Here is an 11334-nt window from a genome sequence, read left to right as displayed (position 1 = left end):
GCTGTGTGTATGTGCATGCATTGTGTGACCTTTAATTTGGTTCCCATAGACATAAGTAGATGTAACTATTGCATCATCTGCAAAGTTGTAACAGGAAGCGGTTATGTAATAGTAAGCAAGCTTACAGAGCTATTACAGTTATTGTACCATGGTGCTGTAGAATCATATGCAGCTTATTTGGTTAAAACAAGCAAAGTACGTAAGTGTGTCTGGATACTGAGGTAGATTTTGAAACAGTCAGGAGTTCACTTGTACAAATAATAAGATATGCTCCATAAATGTCAGCCTAACTGTAATGACTAAATTAAAGTGAAAGAATTGTGTGAAATGATTTTGACTCACATATTCCTGTCACAGCCTGCACAGCCTAGTGCCTAGAGCTGCAGCACAGGAAAAGTCATTTGGAAGTTCAACCCTGTAGCATCCCATCTCAGTTTACTGGCTGAACGTCCTGTTGACTCCTATACTTCCTCTGCCTCTTTGATAAGGAACTTGAGTAGAACCACTGCCATGAACATGCAGTGTAAGTTGTATAATAACAGGGTGATGCCAACTTGAAACCTTCAAATAAGCAAAACTAGGAAAATAAATTGAATAATATTTTTCTTTTTGTCTGATGGACATCTTTGGCCAGATGTTTGGTTTCACTGTGTGTGTGTCTAAATGTATGTACACATCTGTGTTCTCATGTAGTACTCTTTTGGCTCATTCTGTTTGATATCATAATCCAAAGGAGCATAAATTTGACAAAGTAATTTTTGGCCTAGAGTGATTCATCTTTGTGCAAAGTTCCATTGTTATCTTGAAAGTTTTGACATACAGCAAACTGCTCTTAAATCATGTAAACTGAAAGTAGATCCAATAAAATGCTGTAGTGCAGATCAGGGTTACAGTGGTGATGTGCTGCTGCTGGGTGATCTGCATGTGCTGAGAAAACAAAAGTCTAGCAATCAGCAGTTTTGTTGCCAAGTCATGAAAGTGTTACTGCCCAGTTGTAGGACTGCTTGTTGTGGTGTGTGTGTTACAGTTAGTGCTTTTTTATGGATTGGTGCCAGGTTTACCTAGGCTGAACTCTTTGCCTTCCTCTTTCCCCTCTCCTCCAAAGGGAGTGAGAGAGGAAAAAGGTGCTTGGCTCTGCTCTTTTGTCAGCCCACTCCTTGAGCAACAATAAACAAAAGAGAGAAGAGGCAGCAACATATTTTAACAATACCCACTTCCAGACAGCCAACTCACCTCATGCATCTCCAGTTTTCAAGACTTAAACTACAACTTTAGCTTAATTCTGAACACATCATCCTGATTTATACATGTCTGTTTTTCTGAGCGAATGCATTTTCCATCAGCCCTGCATCTTTGTATATTTACACTTGCTCTCTTCCTTCTGGCTTCTCTTTCTAGGACACAAACACAGACGTAAGAGGCATAAGCGGAACAGAAGGCAAGTGGCCAGGGTGACCTCTGTGTCCAGTGCGGCCCCTGTGGTCAGTGCTGGTATATTCAATGACATGGAGTCATTGAGTGCAGGCCTGCTCAGGTTAGAGAGCGGCAGTACTAGCGCTAGACCATCAAATGATAGCAGTGGTGACTCAGGACCTCACAGGAGATCAAAGCGCTTCCTCTCCTACCCGCGCTTTGTTGAAGTCATGCTGGTGGCCGGCAGCAAAATGGTGGAACATCACGGCAGCAACCTACAGCACTACATGCTCACATTAATGTCCATAGTAAGTTCTGCTCTGTCATGCAGCTTTATGGCTGCTAGTAAAGAGTGTTTGGCTGGTGGACGTGCTTGGCTGGAAGAGCATTTTTATTTTATTCTTGCACACATACAGTATAAACGGTGTAGTTTGTTTATGTGCACATGGTACATGTTTTGCTTTGCTTTTCGTGCTACTCAAGCAGCTTTTGGGAGAGAGCCATAGGAGGTAAAAAGGCAGCCTAGGGCATGGGTAAACACCATTTTCAAACAGCCATGGAGAAGAGAGGGCAGCCTAAGGTAGAGCCTATGTGACAGCTTTTTTGAATGTTAAAAATAAGCTCAGGTATGTCACATAGAGTACATATTCTCAGCCACTTAAAATACCAACATCTGCAGGCATCTGGAACTGACAGTCCTTGGGGGAGGCTGAGTTGACCTATATTTGCTACTTGGCTGCCTTTTTCACATGAGCTCAGGCCATTGTCTACTTGATCATTCAGTCACCCAAATTCACCTGGTACGTGCTTGAAACACCGTGATAGAGTTAGAAAATATGCTGTCACATTCCAGCTAGATTAAGTGAATAAAACAAAGGTTTTTTGATTTAGCGGCTTGATCAGAATCAGAATGAGCTTTATTGGCCAGGTATGTTGGACACACCAGGAATTTAACTCTGGCACAGTAGCTCTCGATGTGTATATACAATGTTTTCCTAAGTCATTGAGTAAACAAGATAAGACTGAGAGAACAAGAGAAGAAAAAGAATGTGCAAAAAGAAATAGGAATGTGCATTAGGAAAATAAAAATAGAATACTTATAAATATAGAAATATATACACACACTTTAGAAGCAGTTTTCAGATAGGTATAGACAAAAGCATATTTACAAGGTATGCCATGTTCTGTTTCCTTTATTTAGGTGTCTTCCATCTACAAGGACCCCAGCATTGGCAATCTGATTAACATTGTGATTGTAAAGTTAGTCATGATAAACAACGAGCTGGTAAGAATAGTAAATGTGTTTCCTCTGTACTTATATACGTCCAAGCTTGTATATGTATATGTACTTATGCATCAATGAAATTACACCCTGTATTATTTCTCTTTGTTTTTCAGGATGGTCCAGACATTTCATTTGATGCACAGACCACTTTAAAGAACTTCTGCATTTGGCAGAAGAGTCAGAACGTCCTAGATGATAACCACCACTCCCATCACGACACTGCCATCCTCATCACCAGGTGCAAAGAACATTGGAATAAGTTCTTAGAGATCGGAGGCTTGGATCAAATGGTGCCCAGATGCGTAATGAATAGAACTGCCATTTAGACATGAACCTAAACAAGGACCTTGAGGTTGATGATTGGTTTCCTTTGTTCAGTGCCACTGACTATGCCTCATTCTTTCTGTCTTCACCACAGGCAGGACATCTGCAGAGCAAGGGATAAGTGTGACACCTTAGGTAGGGGTTGACAGACGTTGAACCAAAACCAATGAGATACTTACCTATTGCATGTTGATGACAGTTAAATTATTCTGATGGAAAATAATGATTCTGTTAATCAGGAAAAATAAAGTGAACCTCTTATTATTCAGGACTTGCAGAGCTGGGGACGGTGTGTGATCCATACAGGAGCTGCAGCATAAGCGAGGACAATGGACTCAGCACTGCATTCACTATTGCTCATGAACTTGGCCATGTGTAAGCACAGCATGTTTCCACTGGTTGTTTACCTCAGCTACTGTGATCACTTGTACTAAATGAATGTTTTGGCTTCAGGGAGACCTTGATAGAATTTCTAAAGTTTTTTTCTTAGGAACACACACATGCCCTACCAGCAGATGGAGATCAATCAATTTTCCTTTGGACAACACAATAACCATGCATTCCTTTTGGGTTTTTCTGTGTCTTCTGATGCTTTTGTGTGTTTCTGATCACATTTTTAAATTTTTGCATGCCTTTCATGTTGCGAGGCATGCAAAATTACAGATGTGAACAACCCTCATCATCTCTAGCAAATGCCCTTTCTAAACACAAAACAAAAAGTAGGATTGCTCCTTGTTTATCTGCATCAAATGGTGACAACATGTTTGACAACTGCTTAGCCCCAGAGTTTAGTGTTTTTTGGTACATGTCAGGTGGAGTGCTAAGTAGTCACAGGGAGGGCCGTGGGCAGTGTGGTGCTGTACCCGTCCACTACCAACCATGATCACATCTGTGCAATCTGCTCGAACACTTTGTTTATACTCCCTGTGCTCCCATTGTCACATCTACATTTTTCTGATATGCCCATTGTCCAATATTTTTAGAATTTAACTTTGCATTAGTTTCTTTCCAAATGAGCATTCTGCATTATTTTCTATTGTCTCTTTGTATGGGTTGCCCAAAGCCAGTAATACAGAAATATACAGTCAGTGTTTAGATTTAAAGCAGAAAAACTACTATTTTTCAGTTGGAGTGTTGTCTGTTTTGGTTTGAGAAACACTGACATATTAAAACTTTAAAGTCCCTGCCAGAAACAATATGCTTTCATTATCGTAGTGTTGGCTTTTGTTAAATTTGCCTCAGTCAACAATTTATCAGCCTTGGTCTCACAGAGCTGTGCATCTGTGTCACATAAACTACAACCAACAGAATTATTGCCATAAAAAGTAAAAAAAGAAAAAAAAAACTTCCAGCATTTATATGAATATTTTGCAAAAGTTTGAACATGTTTTTCTGTTTGCTTTGCTAGGTTCAACATGCCTCATGACGACAGTAACAAGTGTAAGGAGGATGGAGTTAAGAATCAGCAGCACGTGATGGCTCCGACACTTAACTACAACACAAACCCTTGGATGTGGTCCAAATGCAGCAGGAAGTACATCACAGAGTTCCTTGAGTATGTCATACCCTTTTCTTTACCATTGTTCCAAACATGCATGGGGATTAGATCATGTAGACAGCAAACAATTCACACAGCCTAAAATGAACTGTTATGCCAAATATTAAAGTCTAGTAAACAAGCCCTTAAAACTCCAACCAATCATACTTTAAAGATGCCATATCATAGAAATACCACAAATATCATATGCACACACTTAGAATGCAGTTTATGTATGCTCTGTGCTGTTTTCCCACTTTTAGTAACAGCAGTTAAATGTCATAAATGCAAATACATTATCATCACTACTCAGGGCTGTTTGCTCTAGTTTCTTCTCTCCCAAAGGCTCCTCAGAACACTGAGAGAGACCAGGGAACTCCTTCTGAAGGAAAGAGTATCTGGCAACTGTCCAAAATTGCCTCCTATATCCCTAACTATCCAAAGTTCTCCTAAGATCACCACCATTTGCTACATATAGCTGGCTGGATATAAACGGAAACCTGTCAAGATAGAGTGGAAGCTGTCTGTAAAGTAGGGGTTCTATATATGTACAGAAATGTCTCCAGCTGTACTGAGTGTGTTTTCTGTCTGTCTGTGTCTTTTGTTTTTCTCTTTTTTTCTTGAAGTCATTTTATTTTTATTTCTTAATAGCTCAGGATATGGTGAGTGCTTGCTCGACGAGCCTGTTTCTAGGCCATACAGTCTCTTGCAGCAGCTGCCTGGGCGGATATACAATGTCAATAAACAGTGTGAATTGATATTTGGGCCAGGAACGCAGGTGTGCCCTTATATGGTAAGTGAAGTTGGTATGTGGATATAAACATGTCATGTTGCACATGTGGGTCTCTGAGGGAAACCTCTTGTGTTATGATCGTGTGTAAATTTGAAGCCATCTAAGTCACTCTGTATTTAACAACACACTTATAGCTCTTTTTGAGATACAAGCAAAAACAGATTTATTGAATATATCAGACATAAGCAAGTAAACTCTCTTCTTAACTACTTAAGACTTGAATGATCATATCCCAAAATCTTATTGTACACTGTTGAATTTTTGATGAATGCAGCAAAAATGTCTCCTAAATGTGTGGGAGACACTTCACACTGTGGAACCTTTTTCTTGGCTCATACCTTCTGCCCATACTGAAAGGACACACTGGCTGAGAAACACTGGGCAAAATAGATGGCTATTACAGCAAATATAGTGCATGGAGTCACCTTTTGGCATAACGTTCCATAGTGTGCCCTAAATTGGATGTCTGCCAACTTTAGTCCATGTATTGCAGTAAGAGTTGTTTGCAGTAAGGTTGTTAAACAAGACATTTATGTGTCCTGCTGCTTTTTTTTTTTTTTTAAATCTCAGGATTAACACAAAATATGTCTCTATGTATGTGTTTATTAGACTCAGTGTCGAAGGTTGTGGTGCACCAGTCCAGAGGGCGTTCAGCGGGGTTGCAGGACCCAGCATATGCCATGGGCAGATGGCACTGACTGCTCACCTGGAAAGGTAAGTGTCATGTGGAAATGAGACAAATTCTTTGGCAGAGGCGCTGTTTATAGGAGCATTGTGAAGCAAAACGTAAGGGAGAAAGACATTTCTGGATAATTAAAAAGTTTCAGGAGCAAGAAGTAAGAAATTGAACTGTTTTATTAGAACAGTTTGGAATGTATAGCAAATGTAAATGTCTTGAGAAGTGATTTAACACTCCATGTAAGTGCCACGGTTTTATACAATATATAATGTTTCAGTACACATATGGTTCTGTGTTGTGATTTGACAGTTTTCAGAGGATTTCCTTGTTTTTGTCTTACAACTTTTCCACTGGGTCATGACTGTAAAATTGTTCACAGGCCTTTTAATTCTGAGTGCAAAATGATAAAACAAAACAAGTTTCCCAACATTTGCCAAAAATCAGCTCACCGCTGACACATTTAAACTCTAGTAATTGAACTTGCCTGGCATTTGTGTATTTGATGAGATACAGTTGCTCTATAGGCAACTGTCTTAGTGCAGCATTTAATTCGGACATTCTCACTAACCCCTTGCTTCTTTTCTTGCCACTAAGACATAGGACATGAACGCAATATGTTCAACAATACACACAGGTTGAAACTTTTTTGTGTTCACACCAAACTCTTGTCTGATGCCATGCCATGGTGTGTCACACTATTTGTTCTGTCCCCTGTTCCAGTGCATTGTTTATTGTATATCCTGCTGCAGTGCCCTCTTTAGATTATACAACAGGGGTAATCTTAGGGGAGGAGATGTCAAAAGTTAAATCAGACATGGTAGCCAAAGTAACTGCTTCCTATGTTGAGTATATATTACTTCTCGACATTGTGTCTTGGACACTATTCATCTGTGAGTATTGTTTTGTTGTCCTCTAGATGCTATGAGCAGAAAACTGTTGCTGTACTGATCTTTGTTTGCTAGAGGTGATGTGATCTTTGTCGGAGCTAACGTAACTATAAGCTTATTATTAGCACCGCCAGCTTTGTGACTCGATAGCCTGCGTTGAGTGGTGAAACCATGTATTGCACTGATTTCTGTTTGTCATTTGTGCTTTGTTTTACATAAAAGTAGTAATTTGTCATTAAATGACAAGAAACATCACAGCTCATTTTTATTGGAGAATTACACACTGTTATCTGACTAACAGACCACTCATGGCGAGGACAGTACACACTACTTACACGCTTAAAATTGAGTCTGTATGTTGAACAGTGTAACAGTATCCTCCCATTATGAGATACAATATATTTACTGAGTTTGTGCATGACATTTTCTTGTCTTCTCTCCAGCAGGACACAACCATGAAAAGTCCTTTCCTGTTAGACTTTTTTCCCACTTGTTTCACTGTGTAATTTCTCCCAGATTAGCATCAAAGCATGGCAGAACAGAGAAATGTGTTGCCAGTTTCATGGATAAGATTTTATGTGTTAACTCTATCTGGTTTTCTTCCTTTTTTGACTTCTTTGTCTTACACTTCAAATTGTCTTTCACTTACCTCAATTTCTTTCTTTTCATCCATCTGTTCTTTCTCTTTCCTCTTTCTTTCCCATTGCAGCACTGCAAACATGGCCTGTGTATAGCCAAGGAGCATGATGCCACACCTGTGGAGGGGGCATGGGGAGTTTGGAGTCCTTTTGGTACCTGTTCGCGGACATGTGGCGGGGGCATCAAGATTGCTATGCGCGAATGCAACCAACCTTTGTGAGCACTCCTTTTCTTTGTAGTCATGCATGCCCAGTGGACCTTGTCTCCATCTTAGCAGCCAAAGTCAGTGTTCCATAGATCAGTTCTCCTTAAGGGAATTCTTTCCATAGCTAGTGTTAATCAAGACAGGCTCGCTGATGGCTGATCTTACAAGGTTGTAATGAGATGCAGAGATCATCATGTTTGGTTGCATGTTGCTTTTTATCCTGCTTTACTGGACAGATAGAAAAGAATAGGACATGATGAAAACATGTTTGAACTGAAAACAATGCCAATGACATATCGTAGGTGTGTGATGGTGGGCAATAGGGTAAAACACAGAATGAGTGTATACTTTAGACAAACCTATGAATTGCTATATTTAATCAAACAAAACTTTATTTATATAGCATCTTTCATACAGGTTCATGTAATGTAAAGTGCTTTACAGATGACTGACAAAAGACAATAAATGTAAACAATAAAAACAAAGTAATGCACCAAATAATTTAATCATTGAAGTATAAATAATACATACATAAATAAATAATATAGTAACATTCAATAACATGAATACAAATGCATGTTTAAAACAATATGAAATGAAAAAATAAATTAGCAAATAAAACATTTTAATATAAATGAAGTAATACAGAATTAACATATGGTATATATCATAGTTGTAAAACATTTAATTTGAAAGGCATGCTAAACAAGGTTATTTAAAACATCAACACTTTCAGATTTTTGTAGATCCTTGGGCAGACTCTTCCCATGGATCAGAGCTGCCTTGTCAAAAGGTTTTGTGCCCTATACTAAAATGTCATTCTTATCCTGGTTAATGTAAATGTAATGGAAAATGTTTTTTTGACATCCAGGAACTAATAGATAAATGTATCTAAAAAGAGTTTCAGTTGTTCCTGTGTCATCAGGATATACAGTATGGCCACATAAAGCTGAGTGTCATCAGCATAACTATGGAAAGGATTATCACTTCTCCTGATGACACTACCATGGGATAGCATATACATTAAAAAGTAGTGGCCCTTAAGTTGATCCTTGGGGAATGCCACAAGTTATTTTAGATAGATTTTAGATTTTAGAATTTATCATCGGTTACTATAAAATTCAATGCAGGTCAATTTTATTTGTATAACCCCAAATCACAGCAAAAGTCATCTCAAGAAACTTTACATAGTAAGGTCTAGACCCTTACTATTATTATTATTGATAAAAAACCCAACAAATCCCCCTTGAGCAAGCACTTTGTGATACCAGGGAGGAAAAACTCTATTTAACGGAAGAAACCTCCAACAGTCCCTGGCTATAAAAGAACTAGCTGTCAAAAAAATAGGAGGTAAGCCAGTTAACAACAGTCCCAGACAATCCAGTGTGATCCCTCATTCTATTTGAAAGCAGGCCCAGTAACACCAGAACTGTCAACTGGCATCTACATTTTTTTTGTTATCATCAGCCATTTTCATTAAGCGACAAACTGGTTGCTATGGTCTGTAGTTAGATTTGGATATGTCTATACTAAAGCATCTACTTAAAATATTACCTAGTGAGTGACAATCCACTCACTTCCTTGATTTCACGCCCAGGCCCAGGAATGGAGGAATGTATTGCGTTGGTCGTCGGATGAAGTTTCGTTCCTGTAACTCTGAGCCCTGCTCCAAACAGAAGAAGGACTTCAGGGAGGAGCAGTGTGCAGCTTTTGATGGCAGGCACTTCAACATCAACGGTCTACCTCCTAATGTTCGCTGGGTGCCCAAGTACAGCGGAAGTGAGAATCTTTTTTTTTTTATCACTGGCATTGTGCTTCCACCCTCTGTCAGCACTTTTTTTCATTTATGAATAATATAAATAACATAAGCTTTGTATTGATTTCTATTGGTTTTAAGCATTTGTCTTTCTTTCTTTCTTTCTTACCTCCTTTATCAGTCCTAATGAAAGACAGGTGTAAACTGTTCTGCAGGGTGGCAGGCAACACAGCCTACTATCAGCTCAGGGACAGGGTCACTGATGGCACACCATGCGGACCCGATACCAACGACATCTGTGTCCAGGGCCTGTGCAGAGTGAGCTTCCTAACTCTTATTAACTTATTAACATGATTCAAATGCATATATACAGCTAATTTTGTTATCATAATATAGTTGTTAACAGTGACCATTCTTGCATTGTGACTATCTGTGGATATAATCATTTCTACATCCTTACAGTGAATCATTTCCAAAAGAATTTCAATCTTTTGCCAAACCCACCCACTTCTTTTTGTCTCTTTTTACTATTACCTTTCTCCTGGCATTTTCTTATTTGTTTGTTTGTGTATTGTCTTTTTACTGAGCAGCAAGCAGGCTGTGACCATGTATTAAACTCTAAAGCCAGGAGAGACAAATGTGGTGTGTGCGGAGGTGACAACTCGTCTTGCAGAACTGTGGCAGGGACCTTTAACATCGTCCGCTATGGTGAGCTGTAGCCTACTATATACTACATTATGCCATAAATTCATTGTCAACTAGTTGAAATTATATCTGCTCTTGTTAAATTGCTCAAACACTGTTTTTTTGTGATTAGTCGTCAGAATAAATAGCCTTGAGAGTGGGGCTTAGTGTAGACACAGAGTTTGGTATAATAATGATATAAACAAGCTACTCATGCCATTTGCAGGCTATAATGAAGTAGTGCGAATACCCAGTGGTGCTACAAATATTGATGTGCGCCAACACAGCTACTCAGGGAAACCGGAGGATGACAACTACCTCGGTAAGACATCCAACTTTTTGTTTAAAAGAAACTTAAATTAGCCAGATCTAGGCCTGTGAGTACAATTCCAGCAAGATAGTTTATAAGCTTTTGGGGTTTTTTGTGTGTGGGGACACAGTAGATTTGTAATTGCTTTACTTCAGTAAATGTGTCTTTCTATACTATACAGTATGCTTGTCTGTCAGTCTGGATGTGGCTGCTGTTTCAGCTGTTAGTGAACATGTGCTAATACTTGAGCTAAAATAGCCCTCTGGTTACCACTCAACAAGTTAACAAGTGTGTGTCTGTTGGTGTGGTTTGTACATCCGCATAGCGCTCTTATTATTTTTTTACCCTTTTGTGCTTATTTAGACATGCTTGATTATATGCCACCATGCAAACCTCTTATCATGGTTTGTTAATTGACACTCGTTATTGTGTGTATTTGTATTTATTAGTGGATACAGTCATCCCCCAAAGTGTGAGATGATTTTTCTGTAATGAGGGCGAGGAAAGTAATTTCAGGAAATTAGGTCTATAACTGCATTAGGCTGAACGAGTGCAGCAGACTGGCTGTTGAACAGAACAGGATGCCCCTGGATGGGACTTCTCCAGGAACAGAGGATTATTTTACTGCAATGATGCTATACTGCTGACTGACCTACTGTAAATGAAAATGTTATTCCCTGTCACTTACAAAAGCAAGCTATTATTTTGAATAATGGTTGCTAGTTGATGTCTTAAGAGCAATCATTTTCACAAAAATTTTCTTTCTTTTCTGCAGTTGTTTTGTGCCAGTTAAGCAAGAATAGTTTGATCTTATATCAAATA

The 11334-nt window shown here is 39.0% G+C and overlaps 1 protein-coding gene across 1 annotated transcript in view; it reads left to right on the top strand.

Moving 5' to 3' along the window:
- Positions 1–11334, top strand: part of adamts9 (ADAM metallopeptidase with thrombospondin type 1 motif, 9) — a gene marked incomplete at its 3' end in the record, with an annotated part of 42024 nt that overhangs the window by 3258 nt on the left and 27432 nt on the right. Inside the window, exons 4-16 of the mRNA XM_020593257.1 lie at positions 1399–1721; positions 2615–2698; positions 2812–2936; positions 3117–3157; positions 3292–3397; positions 4431–4577; positions 5211–5352; positions 5962–6066; positions 7628–7773; positions 9360–9541; positions 9700–9836; positions 10109–10226; positions 10429–10524. Coding sequence (XP_020448913.1) covers positions 1399–1721; positions 2615–2698; positions 2812–2936; positions 3117–3157; positions 3292–3397; positions 4431–4577; positions 5211–5352; positions 5962–6066; positions 7628–7773; positions 9360–9541; positions 9700–9836; positions 10109–10226; positions 10429–10524 — 1752 coding nt within the window. The remainder of the gene's footprint in view (positions 1–1398; positions 1722–2614; positions 2699–2811; positions 2937–3116; positions 3158–3291; positions 3398–4430; positions 4578–5210; positions 5353–5961; positions 6067–7627; positions 7774–9359; positions 9542–9699; positions 9837–10108; positions 10227–10428; positions 10525–11334) is intronic.

The sequence above is a fragment of the Monopterus albus genome, unplaced genomic scaffold (genome assembly GCF_001952655.1).
Source record: "Monopterus albus unplaced genomic scaffold, M_albus_1.0 scaffold18.1, whole genome shotgun sequence".
In the NCBI taxonomy this organism is placed as follows: domain Eukaryota; kingdom Metazoa; phylum Chordata; class Actinopteri; order Synbranchiformes; family Synbranchidae; genus Monopterus; species Monopterus albus.
The sequence above is the reverse complement of the archived record's forward strand: the minus strand, read 5'-3'. Positions and strand labels throughout refer to the sequence as shown.